Genomic DNA, 14,910 nt, shown 5'->3' with positions numbered 1-14,910 from the left:
GTACTACATGGGGTAAGAAACTGGGTGGGAAACTCTAGAAGCTGAGAGTAATTTCAGGGTAGCAGCCTGCAGGAAAAGAGAGACCTGGGAAAGACTGAGGGCAGAAGGAGAAGGGAACGACAGAGGATGAGATGGTTGGATGGCATCACTGATTCAATGGCCATGAGTTTGAGCAAACTCTGGGAGATAGTAAAGGACAGGGAAGCCTGGTGGGCTAGAGTCCATGGGGTTGCAAAGAATCAGACATGACTGAGTGACTGAACAACAACAACAACAGTCCTACAACCACAAAGAACTCAATTCTAGAGCCACATGAGCTGGGAAGAGGATGACAAGCTCTGGAAGCGAATGCAGCCCTAGCTGACAGCCTGAGACCCAGAGAGAGGACCAGCTACGCTGTGCCTGGAGCCCTGACCCACAGATACTAGGAGATCACCGCCTCGTGCTGTGAAAGCTGCTAAGTTCATGGCTGATTGTTACACAGCAAGAGATAACTAACACAATACTTCTGCATGCTATTTCTACCCTAATAGATGCGCATGTACTAAGTCACCTCCAGTTGATGCCTAAATACCTGTCATTAATTTCACATCAGTGTTACAGACTGAATGTCTAGCACCCCTTTGCCCCCAATTCATATGCTGCAGCCCTAACTGCCAGTGTGATGGTATTTGAAAGTCGGGCCTTTAGGAAGTAATTTCATTTAGGATGGTGAGCTCCCATGATGGAATTAGAAGGAAGACAGACCAGAACTCACTCTCCACCGTTTGAGGACATAATAAGAAGGCAGCTGACGGTAAAGAAAGAAGGAGCCCTTTGCTAGAACCTGACCACGTAGGCACCCTGATCGCAGATTCCAGCCTCCAGAACTTTGTGAAATAAACGTTTGTGTTTAAGCCACGCGGTGGTCTTTTATTAGAGCGGCTCTAAGATGAAGATAGTCAAACTGCAAGATACCTGTCTCTCTTTCCCTCTTCTTCCTCTCTTTTTTTTATACAAAGAAACTCCTAGGTTAAAAACATAATCTGAGCAGCGACTTTAAAATACTTCTCTGACCCTACACCGCTGCTTGCAGGGTCAGAAGATGAGGTTCGAGGAATACCTCCAACTCTGAGGACATCCATACACTCAAAGGCCAGGCCTCAGCTGCCTGCATTTCTGCCTCTCCTGTGTGGTAAAACACTGGAGGTGGGAGGGGAGACAAGGCTGGAACCCACATGGGGGTTTTGGCCATTTCTGATACTGGGAGAAAAGGTTGCACTGCCCATTTTATGGCTAATTTTTGCAATCGAGGCCAGACCACTCACCACTTAGCTCAGGGGTAAAGGCCTCATACCTGCATGTGTAAAGAATGGATTTCACCTTGGCTTTTGGGACTGGACTTTGGGCAATCTACATGATTTCAGACGATTTCTGGTCTCCCACAGAACAGCTCCCGTGGTGCGCAGGGAACGCGCAGTGTTATGACAACGCAAAGTTAGAGGGTCTGGTGCCTCACTTCTTAGATGCTGGAGGCTGCCCAGCTCTTTTCTGGCACTGAGTTGCCTATCAGCCAACATCTGTTGACTGACTGAATGAAAATATACACAGGACCTGATGCTTCAATGGGTCCCCAAGAACAGAGTCCCCAGAGAGTCAAGGACTTCAAATAAAAGGTTAATGGTGGAAGGACAAAGAGTGTTGGCCAGCGTGATACCATGATACCATCTTCCCAATGCTGAAAAACAATTGGTTAGCAGTCATCACAGGACACTGAACTCAAACATCTCTCCGGGGGTTGACGGGCCAGCCATTCGCTCTCTGAAATCTTACCTTCGTCTTCCCCAGCTGCCACTCACTGTTGGAGGCGTCATAGAGCTGCAGCAGGGCCGTGCACTTGCCCCTGATGTCCTCAGGCAGCGCCACGTTCCTCATCAGCACCTTATACCTGCAACGTGAGAACGCCCAGCATCACCTCGGGCTACAACCCTTTCCCCAATCTCTTTGAAAAGAAAGAGGGTCTCTGCAACTCCATCTTGCCTTTTGTAAAAGTCCTGGAAGGGTCTCCGGACAGCATAGCCAGCTTTCCGGATCCTGACCGTCTCCAGCATCCCCGAGTACCGCAGCTGGTTGACCACAACTGCCTGGTCAAACTGGTCGGGCATCTAAAATGTGCAAAGAGGTGAGAAGATAAGGTTATTAACAAGACCACCCACACCACAGCTGTACACACGTACACTTTAGGCCTACACAAATACATAGAAGAGAAAATGAACTCATCCCGTGTACCTATAGACTTGTCATAATAGCCAGCACTATCAACCCTGACCCATCCTTAGCCCACGTACTCTTTGTTCCTGGATGTTTTGGGGCAACAAGTCCCAGACAGCACACCTTCTCATTTGTAAACATATCAGTATCATTTTTTTTTTAACTTTTTTTTTTTGGACCACACTGTGTGGCATGCAGGATCTTAGTTCCCCAAATGCGGATCAAACCTGTGCCCCTGCAGTGGAATCACAGAGTCCTAACAACTGGACCACCAGGGAAGTCCCCCCATCAGTATCACTTTTAAATAGAACTACAACACTGTTATGAGTCTTCCCTGTGGCTCAGATGGGAAAGAATCTACCTGCAGTGCAGAGACCAGGGTTCAATCCCTGGGTCAGGAAGATCCCCTGGAGAAGGAAATGACTACCCACTCCAGTATTCTTGCCTGGGGAATCCCCATGGACAGAGGGGCCTGGTGGGCCACAGTCCATGGGGTTGCAAACAGTCAGACATGACTAAAAGACTAACCCTTCGATCACTTTTTATCACAATACTATTATATTTAAAAGATATCAATAATTTCTTGATATTAATATCCAGGTTCAAATTTCTGATTATTTTATGATATCATAACCAAACCACCATTTTTAATTCTACATTTTCCAAAGAAGCTCAAGTGTCATACATTTGTCACTTTGTTTTAATACTTCAATTTCCAGGCATTTTTTTAGCTGAAGAATGCAGTGAAGTGACCCAGGGAGGACTAGGGGAAGAGTTAGGGGCTAGAGAGGAAAAGGAGAGATTGTAAGTGGAGAAAATTCTCAACTTCTAGTCAAACACGCTGTTTATCACACTCCATACTATGATCACTAAATATATTAATCCCGGAACATACAAATGAAAGACAGAGGAAATCAGACCAAGACTTAACATTCTGAACCGCATTCTCAGATCTGCTCAGTTGCCAAACAAACTGGCATTGCTGACAGGACAATGGTCTTTCAGGGAAAAGCCCCAAAGTAGGCCATTTCCCATTCACAGCTTTTTGAGCAGTGATTTGTTTTTTAATCCAGACACCCCATTTCCTTTAATTAACTTGTATTTTGTTATCTTATAGAACTGTGTATAAGATGACTGAAAAATAGTGCCATAGGACTCAAAGGTGTTGTTAAAAAGTGCAAAGACACAAAGTGGCTTAAATTCGTGAGCTTTAAAAACACAGCCAGTTATTAGCACAAAATCAGGCTGAAAGGCACGTTATCCTGTTCGCTTTCCAAACTAGCAAAACATAAATCTGAAGAATGCTCTGCAAATCTCTGCAGCGTTTGATGGAAAAGTTGCTGTCCCATGCAGCAGAATGACCTCTCTCGTATTTAATTTCTCCTAAAACACTGTAGTCAAACTGTCTCTACTCAGCAGTATTCTACCCGAATCTAGCCAACAAACTAGGGCAAATACCCAAAGAATTGTGGTTCACTGCTTTCTAGTCTTAATTATTTCAAATATTCTTAGACAAGAAAGAATAGAATAAAAGCATGAAAAAATTAGCCTTGGTTACTCCTCTACTTAATCTTTGGATTAAAAAAATGGAGAGGTGCAACAGTTCTGAAGGTATGTGGTTAAAAGTTCTTAAAATTATTTGGGGATATAATCTGAATCCACAATGACCACCAGAGAGCTAACATAAAACAAACACTGAATAAGACATCAGGCTTAGTTAACTATTAAATTCATAGTCAGAGAAATCTACAAATTTCATGTTTAATCATTTGATGCTTCGAGACTTGTCCAATTTTAAAAAAATCTCTCTAAACTTTCACCATTCCTCACCCATACTGTTTTTCCCTTGCTCCTTTTCTTCCGATCTCTACTTAACAAAGTCCATACAACTCCTTAGTTTGGTACTAGTTATTAAAACGCTGAAAAATACTACTCATCGGATACCCCTATCCATAAAGTTCAGCCGCACTTACCATCTTCCAGTCCCTCCAAGGAACATTCCACATTCAGTTTCGCTCTCAGGCCAAAATTCATATGGAGAACAACAGCCACACTGACCTTTTCGCCACAGCTAAAGACACTGAACAATAATGAACACCATTCCTGTGCTTTAAAAAGTGCTCGGTCGCCATGACAACCCCTTCCATTCTCGGGCTAATTAGAGTGGTGTGGTTGTAGGGTTTCATAGAGCCCAGGGAGGGGAGGGCGGGAGGCAGCCACCAGGAGTGGCCACTCTTTCCAGGCTCCCATTGTGCCTGTGCTTCTGCCCCTTCACAGAAATTTAACCAGGGGAAGGCGGATCTCTGGGCAGATTGTCACCCTGGGCAACTCACAGGGCCATCGTGAGGGGAGCAGACCTCTATTTCCATTGGTGGGTCTCTTCTGAGTTTTAACTTCCTTTTCTTTCTGGTTCAAAGATGATACAGCTAGTGGGGGTGGGGGACAAGTCACAACTCAAAGGCATGTGTCCTTTTAAAACTTTCCTCACGGCGTCCAGTCCACACTGGTAACTAGTTGTCCTGAACTGGAGGGCCCCCCTTCAAAGACTCCCTGCAGTGTCCTAACTGGGAAGTTTTGCAGGCCAAAAGCTAAGGAAGATTTGGGAAATAACAGCCATGAACTAGGGTAATTAAAGTCCCAGGAGATCCATTTACCAAATATTAAATGAATAAACACCTACTAGGCATCAAGGTTTTGTGATTCATGCTTGGGGAGAAGTCATGAAATACACGTGCTAGATTCTTGTGTGTCTTAAACCAACAGCCCTCACCAGAGTAGTGCATTCATTATAACCAATGAACCCACAGGATACATCCTACTCACCCTGAGCCCACAGCTGACGTCAGGGTTCACTCGGGTGTTTACATTCTGTGAGTTTTGATGAGTGTGTAATGACACGTGTCCATCATCAAAGCCTCACACACAGTGGTTTTGCTGCCCAGAAAACCTGTGCTTCATCTACTCACCTCTACCTCTCCCCAACCCCTGGCAACCACTCATATTTTTACTGTCTCCACAGTTATTTTAAGAGCAGTTTTAGGTTCACAGCAAAATTGAGAGGAAAGTAGAGAATCCCTTATACCTTCTGCCCTTCACTTGCATAGCCTCACAGGCTGATTCTGTCTCCAGTGACCCTGGAATTTAGGAGGGTGACAGGTATGCCAGACGTCAGTGCTTATATAGTAGACAGCCTAATATCAAACTTCATCTATCCACCGACAGATGAATGGACAAAGAAGTTGTGGTATATATACACTGTGGAATACTACTCAGCCATAAAAGGAAGGCACCTGACTCAGTTCTAATAAGGTGGATGCCTATTATACAGAGTGAAGTAAGTCAGAAAGAGAAAGACAAATATCGTATATTAGTGCATATGGAATCTAGAAAGATGGTACTGATGAGCCTATTGCAGGGCAGCAATGGAGACGCAGACATAGAGAACAGACTTTTGGACACAGTGGGGGAAGGAGAGGGTGGGACAAATGGAAAGAGTAGCATTGGAACATACACATTACCATATGCAACATTAGACAGCCAGGGGGAATTTGCTGCATGACGCAGGGAGGTCAAATCTGGTGCTCAGTGACAACCCAGAAGGGTGGGAAGGGGTGGGAAGCAGCAGCTTCAAGAGGGAGGGGACATATACATATACCTATGGCTGATTCATGCTGATACATGACAGAAACCGACACAATATTGTAAAGCAACTGTCCTCCAATTCAAAGTGAATTTAAAAACACACTGAAAATTAAAATCGTGTTCCTTGGGAATACAGAAGAAAGAAAAGTACCGAGATGGTACAGGCGGAACATGAATTTGAATTAAGATCCCACAAGTCAGAGTCTGGACCCTCACATCTACAACTCAGTCCCGTGGGGATGGGACATTCTACACAGAGAGCAGAGCTCACACCAAAAAGGCGGAGAGGGAACCTGCGCTGACAGTGGACACGGCACTCAAGTCTGAAGCCACTGCTTCCAGGTTCAGGGGCTGCCGGCCGGGGTCAGACCTGGGCTGTGGATGGACGTCCCCACCCCTCCCCCTTCGGTTGGTAGTGGCAAAACTGGAAACCAGACCAGAGGAATGGCCAGGTATACGCTGATACCATGCCCATCATGAAATGTTATGTGCCCATTAAAAAATAAGCACAAATTAAAAATGCCCCAGTAGGGACTTCCCTGGAGATCCAGTGGTTAGGACTCTGCTTTCACTGATGAGGGCGTGGGTTCAATCCCTGATCGGAAACTGTGATCCCACAAGCTGAGTGGTATGGTTAAAAAAAAAAATTAACAAATTAAATAAGCAATAAATATTAGATACAAATAGTATATAAAATGATTAAATAACATATAAATGGGCTTCCCTGGTGGCTCAGCTGGTAAAGAATCTGCCTGCAGTACAGGAGACCTGGGTTCAATCCCGGGGTTGGGAAGATCCCCTGGAGAAGGGAAAGGCTACCCACTCCAGTATTCTGGCCTGGAGAATTCCATGGACTGTATAGTCCATGGGGTTGCAAAGAGTCAGACATGACTGAATGACTTTCACGTCACATAGAAATAAGTATTAAATGTATTTTTAAATACCCCAGTTAACTCTCAAGCCTTTTGTAAGGTGAGAAAAACAAGATGCAGAGAAATATGTATGAGAATCTCATTACTGTAAAACAAACAGTAGTCCCATCAAACATCACACCTGTTCTATGTATGCACGTGTGTGTGAATATACACATCTAGATACACAATGTGCAGAAAAGGGTAGGAGGAGACATGCCAGGCTGTTGTGGAGTGGGGGGCACTATTCTGGGTGGTGGGAAGAAGAGACAGCTAAGAAAACAGGGGGAAATCAGATGGCACTAAAAGAAGGAAATAATCACATACATACCACATGAGAAATTTCTGTTTGGCTGTATATCTTTGAAGACACTTGAAAAAATTTTTTTACAAAGTAAAAGAAAAAATCAGGTACAGAAGGGATTCTAGAGGTCCTTCATGGAGTAAGGTGGAAATGGGGGCAGAGAAGCAGGGAGAACAGGGGAGAAGCTGCTGGAAGGGTACTTTAAGGTGGAAGCAACCCAAATGTCCATCAACTGATGAGCAGATGAAAATGTGCTTCGTATCCATAACATGGAATATAATTAGCCATAAACATGAAGTGTCGCTACCTGCTATAACATGGAGGAACCTTGAGAACACTACACTAAGTGAAAGCAGCCAGTCATATACAAGACCACATGTTCCAGGATTCCATTCATGTGACATGTCCAGGACAGGAAATCTACAGGGACAGGAAGTACAGTGGTGGCCGCTCAGGGCCAAAGAGACAGGGGGGCAGCAGCTGACAGGTAAGACGACTTCTCTTTAAGCTAATGAAAATGCTTTAAGCGTCGGGGGTGAGGGTTGCACAGATTTGTGAATATGTGAAAAACGACTGAACGGTACGCTCTAAATGAGTCAATTGTATGCTATGTGATTTACAGCTTAATAAAGCTTAGAAAAAAGGTATTGTAAAAGCCAGACTGACACAGAGGCATTTAAAACGGACAAAAAGAGATGGATGCAAGAGAAAATTTACATTCTGGAGACAGGACTAAATACATTTAGCTTCAGGTAATTTAATTCTACAAACAAAACAAAAAATAGAACCTTTCCCCTTACAATCTGAAAAAATAAGATTTCATAATGCCTCAATAAAACAAGTGATGGATAACAGAGCATGCTAAGCCCTCCACAAAAATCAATTATGGGTCAAGGCAAGCTTTGGTAGCTAAATGTCTACATAAAGGGCAACAGAAGTGCTGGCAGACAGGGACACAGGACAGGGGAGGTGTTTTACAACAAAAAAGAAAAACGCATCTACGTGCTGATGAATACGATTACCCTGAATATTACCTAGCCTTCCATAATTCCAAAAAGACTGCAGAGAGACAGTAAGAAGTTGACAGTGGGACTTGGAAATAGTCACCTGTCCATAGTAAGGGGATGCTCAATCTGTGCTTATTTAATTAACGAAAATAGGAGTTAATTATCTGTGGACCCTGGAAGTTCTAATGCTTTTCAGTGTTTGAGCCTCACGGATCTGAGACGTCCTAGATTTGAAACCAAGGAGCTCTGAGAAGGGCCCAGGGAGAGGGGGTGGGAACGCAGCCTGCCACACAGAGGCAGGGGTGTGTGTGTGTGTGTGTCTGGGACCAGCCAGGACTGCAGTAGAAGGCATCCCCTCTCCTCTGATGGGAAAAGTCACACACACATACATACACACACGCACACACACACTGATTAAGCATTACATAGACCAGAAAGGAGGGTGTATGTGTATCTGTCTGGGTCCAGCCAGGACTGCAGTAGAAGGTATTCTCTCTCCTCTGATGGGACAAGTCACATACACACACACACACACACACACACACACACACACAGACTGATTAAGCATTACATAGACCAGAAACCAAGTGCAGGGGGTGGAAATCCACACACACACACGTATTAAGCACTACATAGACCAGAAACCAAGTTGGGGGTGGTGGGGAAATCCAGTCCTCCTGCTAAGGTGAGACCCTCTCCACGCCTTGGAGTCTCCTGAAGAGAAGACCCCCTAAGGGGAGAGAACAAGCTGGACAAGGACATAGGGCTGGCACAGAACCAACTCTTATTTCATCTGCTGGCATCCACTGTCATGTAATATCACTTAACATGGATCTATGAGACCAATTGTTTAAAAATTTGCTATGAGGGGAGAAAACTATTCTCTCTAGAAGAAATGCTATGCGTTATCTGATTATACACTCATAAATTGATGACTATCCTAACTCACTGTGATTTACTTAAGCACACTGTGCCAAAGAGGAATTAGGCAAGATAAAATGGAAGATAAACACATGATTAAAAGGGAACAAAGAGTAGAAAATGCATCTCATTCGCCTTTTTGCCTTGGTTGACAGGAAGTTCAAACTTAATTTACTTCTCAACAGTAACTTTTGTTAACCAGGTAGTTTATTTTGCCTTAATTTTTGGATCAGGCTTCACAGATGTTAATCAACAGATTATCAGCTTCTTTAAGGAAGCTATGTTATTTTTATAGTCTAAAATAAGAACCATAAAAACATAATCTTAAAAACATTAATAATTTTTAAAAAGAATTCTATTATTCTACCCTCAAAGAACTACTGATGAGTATACACACAGGATTTCAAATGGTTTCTTAGAAGCCTTGCAGGAATCAAGTCCTCTTATTTGATACGCGGGAGATTCCCACAGCTATCCTTCAACTCATACAGCACTTGAACGCAGAAATCCGATGGGGTGGGTGTGATGAGTAGTAGTATTCCATCTTGCAGATGAGGAAACTGGAAGTGAGTAAGGCTAAAAGACTTGTTCAAACCAGTTTTAATATTTGCTTAAATCACACAAAGTTCAAAGTGCTTTGCATTCCTGAAAACTAGTATGTGAATCAAACTTGATTCAAACCATATTTTCCAACTGATATGTTATAAAATTGGAGGCATATTTCCCTAGGATACTATTCTCAAAGGAGTGAGCTAGAAACTTCTCTAGGGAAAAGAGTACAGTGAAATCTAGGCAGAAAATGTGCCTTGGATTGTAGCATTTCCAGAAACTCTGGGTCTTCCGGGCACAGGAAGACAGTATCTAAAAATAGCAACACTGAGGAGGGGCCTTAGAAACAACCTGTCAGGTACAGACGTGATGTAAACACGGGTGATCAAAGATTACAATTCTAAGGGCCATGACAATGTAAAGCAGAAATGGGTTCACTGCCCTGTGAGTTCAGTCAAATATCTATATATGGAAATAACGAGTGAACAGATGAAACCTTTTGGAAAATCTAATAGCAAATTCTGAGCAAATCCATCTTTGCTAACTGTTAACACAGACAATGAAAGACTGACAACACATTTCATTGCATCTGAGCCCCAGAGAAACGACAGAATTTAACTGTTCTTTGAGCCACTGGTGGCTGCAACTCCTCCCGCCTCTCCTCCCCGCTCCTTGGGTACCAGCTGCCATGGACAGGGGCCGGAGAAGAGCTGACCCACAACAGGCACTCACTGAACCCCACCCCATGGCTTGAGCCTGCCTGGGGCAACACGTTTCATGCTGACTGCTCCTGCTTTCACAACAAATGCAACTTGATCATTCAAGCAGGTGCTTCTGAACGCAGGTTACAACTGATTTCCAGAATGAGTCCTTTTGTCCCTTTTAAGGAGATGCTTAATTTGTTCAAAGTCTAAAAACTAACCACTTGATAGGATCACAATGTCTTAGAGATGAGGTAAAAGTAAATATTACTATCTTCATCAATCGAAAGTATTTATTAAGAATCTTCCATAGACTGGGGGCTTCCGTGGTGGCTCAGATGGTAAAGTGTCTGCCTGCAATGCGGGAGACCCGGGTTCAATCCCTGGGTTGGGAAGATCCCCTGGAGGAGGAAATGGCAACCCACTCCAGCACTCTTGCCTGGAAAACCCCATGGATGGAGGAGCCTGGTAGGCTACAGTCTATGTGGTCACAAAGAGTTGGACATGACTGAGCTATTTCACTTTCACTTTTCCATAGACTGAACAACCATAAGCTCTGGGATGTACCAGAGCAAATCAGTCCCTGCTTTGACCCAACAAATTCAGGCTTTCTTGGTTCCAATCTGCTTGGAATGCAACAGGGAGGTGAACCCTGGGTCTGGCACTATGAGTCCCCAGAACACAGAGTAAGCAGACATGGGATCTGAGCCTGATACCAACAGGTGTCTCATTGTCCTACTTTAGTAGCCTAATACATTTGTTTTTGACTTCATATTCCAGGGACGTCCCTGGTGGTCCAGTGGTTAAGAATCTGCCTGCCAATGCAGGAGACACAGGTTTGATCCCTGGTTCAGGAAGATCCCACATGTTGCCGGGCAACTAAGCCCGTTTTTCACAACTACTGAGCCTGGGCTCTAGAGCCCAAGAGCTGCAACTACTGAAGCCTGCGAGCAGCACTGAAGACCCAGAGCAGCCAAAAATCAATTAATTAAAAAAAAAACTTTATATTCTCTGAAGACTTACCCCCAGAACAACACTGGTAGATTGAAACTGAGTGGTGTAACATTCTAAAACTAATAAGGAGTTCTATTTTTTTTACTGTGTTTTTTAATGGCTTCTGATTTGCTTCCTCGATGAAATATTGTCAACTTTATTTACGTACATGGCAGCTCTGCAGTGGAAGGACTTGTTACATAGTCCATATTATGGAGGATTAGTATCCAGCATCCCAAGAAATGTTAAGTTGATTCTTGCATAAAACCATTACATGACTCTTCATTTTGATAAGTAAACATTGTGGAGTAAAAGAGAGACACTAGTGTTATAGAGAGGACTTAATATATTAGGTATATTTGTGTTATGATCAGATCATGGGATATGGGCCTCCCTGGTGGCTCAGACAGTAAAGAATCCACCTGCCATGCAGGAGACCCAGGTTTGATACATGGGTCGGGAAGATCCCCTGGAGGAGGGCACAGCAACCCACTCCAGTATTCTTGCCTGGAGAATCCTGTGGACAGAGGAGCCTGGTGGGCTACAGTCCATGGGGTCACAAAGAGTCCAACAAGACTGAGCAATTAACACTTGCACTTTTTTCATGGGATATACCTTTACCCTAATTCAACTTTAAAAGCAAACAAATATTAAGAAGGCTGATAACTCTTCATCAACTTTAAGAAGTAAAAAAATTGCAGAAGGGTTTACCAAAAATTGATCACACTAATAAAATATCTTTCCTGGCCTTAGAGTGACTGAGTCTCCGTAAGACTCCTGTCCTCATATCTTACTAATTTAACAAAAAATTAAGATGTAAGACCTCTCAATCTTTATTTCCTGTTTCATTACATCAGATTCTCAAAACCAGTTAATAAATAGCAGACAAGGGTTTATCCTATCCTGCTTTTAAACGGTTTTCAAAAGCACAGTTACTGAAGCTACAGTGTAAGTTCCCTGACCTTGAACAGGAAGTAAACAACAGCCAATTAAACTAGAGACAAAGATTCTTTGTCTCACCATCAGTCACTTCTCTCCCGGGCTGTTCAACATTCGAGGCAGTTGCTGCCACTTGTTAAGTTTTTTATTTTGAGAAAGAGGCAGAAACAAATTTCCCCTGGAGAAGAAGCAAGCCTACTCCCCTCCCAGGTGAGGAATGGCAAGCATCTTGGTTACATGAGTGGCTGAAGCTGTCAGTCAGTCCTGGGGGTCGGATTATAGAGCCTGGAAATTTCTCACCCACCAGATACAGCCTTCAAACCACACCCTTCCCAGATGAGTGCAGTTAAAAAAAAAAGCAAGGCAATCCAAGCTGTTATAGGTGGGCACTGTGGTCCTCACCTCAGATCCACACAAACCCCAACTACTTAATGGGGAAGAGAACTCTGAACGTAAATAATTCACAGGTGCGTCATGAACCCTTACTAAGGCACTGTGTTAGCACTGTCCTTCCTCTGCCTGTTCATGAACTGACCACACACACCAAATTAACACAAAGGCTTCAATTTCCCACTGAAGCCCCCCACCCAATATGTTCCAATCTATTTTCCCCGTCAATGCATCCCACCCACCCTCTACATCTAACTCAGGTAAGAAGTAACTCTAGCAGCTCCTTGACTAAAACTTCCTGTCTTGGCTCAGCTGAAGCCAGCTTCCCCACCTGAAATGTTCCCCTGTTGTCTCTGTTGCGTTTCATGGGTCTTTTAAGGGCTTCGCAAATACTCCCTCCTCAATAACATTGTCCTGGATGCATCAAATTCGTGCCGTCTGTGACCTTGTCACGCTCTTTCTCATGTCACTTTTTTTAAAGTGACAGTTAATTTACAATCGTGTTAGTTTCAGGTGTATAGAGACGTGATTCCGTTATTTTATATATAAAAACCAGATTTACATATATTACATTTATATATGTATATTACATATATTTACATATATGTATTTCTTTTTCAGATTCTTTTTCATTATAAGTTATTACAAGACACTTAAATGGCAACCCACTCCAGCATTCTTGCCTGGAAAATCCCATGGATGGAAGAGCCTGGCAGGCTACAGTCCATGGGGTCACAAAGAGTCTGACACGACTGAGCGACTTCACTTTTTCTTTATTACAAGACACTAAATATAAGTCCCAATGCTATACTGTAGGTCCTTGTTGTTTCATAAATCGTAGTGTGTATCTGCGAATCCCAAACTTCTAATTAATTCCCCTTCCCTTTCCCCTTTGGTAACGGGTAAGTTTGTTTTCTGGGGGCTTCCCAGGTGGTGCAGCAGTAAAGAATCTGCCTGCCAATGCAGGAGACCGAAGAGAAGTGGTTTCAATCCCTGGGTTGGAAAGATCCTCTGGAGTAGTAAGTGGCAATCCACTCCAGTATTCTTGCCTGGAAAAGTCCATAGACAGAGGAGCCTGGCAGGCTATAGTCCACGGGGTCCAAAAAGTTAGCCATGACTGAGCAAATGAAGCGTGTGTGCACACACACACACACCTGCATATAACTTATACAAATCCTCCTGTATAATTCACCTCAGTGCTTAGTCACTCAGTCATGTCCGACTCTGTGTGACCCCATGGACTGTAGCCTGCCAGGCTCCTCTGTCCATGGGGATTCTCCAGGCAAGAACCCTGGAGTGGGTTCCCCTGCCATGCCCTTCTCCAGGGATCTTCCTGATCCAGGGATCGAAACCCAGGTCTCTTGCATTGCAGGCAGATTCTTTACTGTCTGAGCCACCAGGGAAGCCCATAATACCTGATACAATATAAATGCTACCTAGATAGCTATAAAAAGAATGTAACTGCTATATAAACAGTTGCTGGTAAATTCATGTTTTGTGTTTTGGAACTTTCTGGAATTTTTTCTCCTGAGTATTTCTGATCTGAGGCTGGTTGAATTCCCGGATGTGAAACCCTTGGATCAGGAGCGTTAACTATATTTACTCAATTGAGTTGAACACTTCCATTCATACAAAAACACACGTGAATGTTTATAACAGCTTTATTCATAACCATCAAAAGCTGGAAGCAATCATCATCCCCTTCAATAGGTGAATAGAAAAATAACTGCGGTATTCCTTCAATGGAATTTTACTCCGATTCTTTTTTTTTAACTCTCAAGTCTACAGAAGACATGGTGGAACCTTAAATGCACAATGCTAGGTGAAAGAAGAGCCTCTGAAATGGGCATATACTGGGATGGCCAAAAATCTCATTCGGGTTTTTCCAGAAGAGGTTACAGAAAAACTTGAATGAACTTTCTGGCCAACGCAATACTATGTATGTGATTCCAATTACCTGACATTCTGACTAAGGCAAAGCTATAAAGTAGGAGTCCGCAACCTTGGGACTGCAAACTAGTACCTCCTGTCAGCGGTGGCACGGAATTAGAAATACAGAGCACAATGCATATAATGTGCTTGAATCATCCTGAAACCATGCCCACCCATCCCTGGTCCGAGGAAAAACTGTCTTCTACGAAATCATTCCCTGGGGCCAAAAAGGATGCAGACAGTAGAAAGAGATAACAGAAAGATGAGTGATTGCCAGGGCCTCGGGGAGGGCTGAACAGGTAAAAAATAGGAAAATTCTAGGTTGAGGAAACTGTTTCATATGATACTATACCTGACATGATACACATGAA

General features: G+C 43.5%; 1 protein-coding gene across 6 annotated transcripts in view; it reads right to left on the bottom strand.

Annotated features, from left to right (window-relative positions):
* The window catches only part of MYO10 (myosin X), a 258,499-nt gene that overhangs the window by 40,156 nt on the left and 203,433 nt on the right, over window positions 1-14,910 (bottom strand). For all 6 annotated transcript variants that reach the window (XM_055554772.1, XM_055554774.1, XM_055554773.1 and 3 more), the window contains 2 exons: window positions 2,020-2,144; window positions 1,813-1,927 (listed from right to left, as the gene is read on the bottom strand). In XM_055554772.1, coding sequence (XP_055410747.1) covers window positions 1,813-1,927; window positions 2,020-2,144 — 240 coding nt within the window. The remainder of the gene's footprint in view (window positions 1-1,812; window positions 1,928-2,019; window positions 2,145-14,910) is intronic.

Source organism: Bubalus kerabau, chromosome 18 (assembly GCF_029407905.1).
Source record: "Bubalus kerabau isolate K-KA32 ecotype Philippines breed swamp buffalo chromosome 18, PCC_UOA_SB_1v2, whole genome shotgun sequence".
Taxonomy (NCBI): domain Eukaryota; kingdom Metazoa; phylum Chordata; class Mammalia; order Artiodactyla; family Bovidae; genus Bubalus; species Bubalus kerabau.
This window is presented reverse-complemented; position numbering and strand designations above follow the sequence as displayed.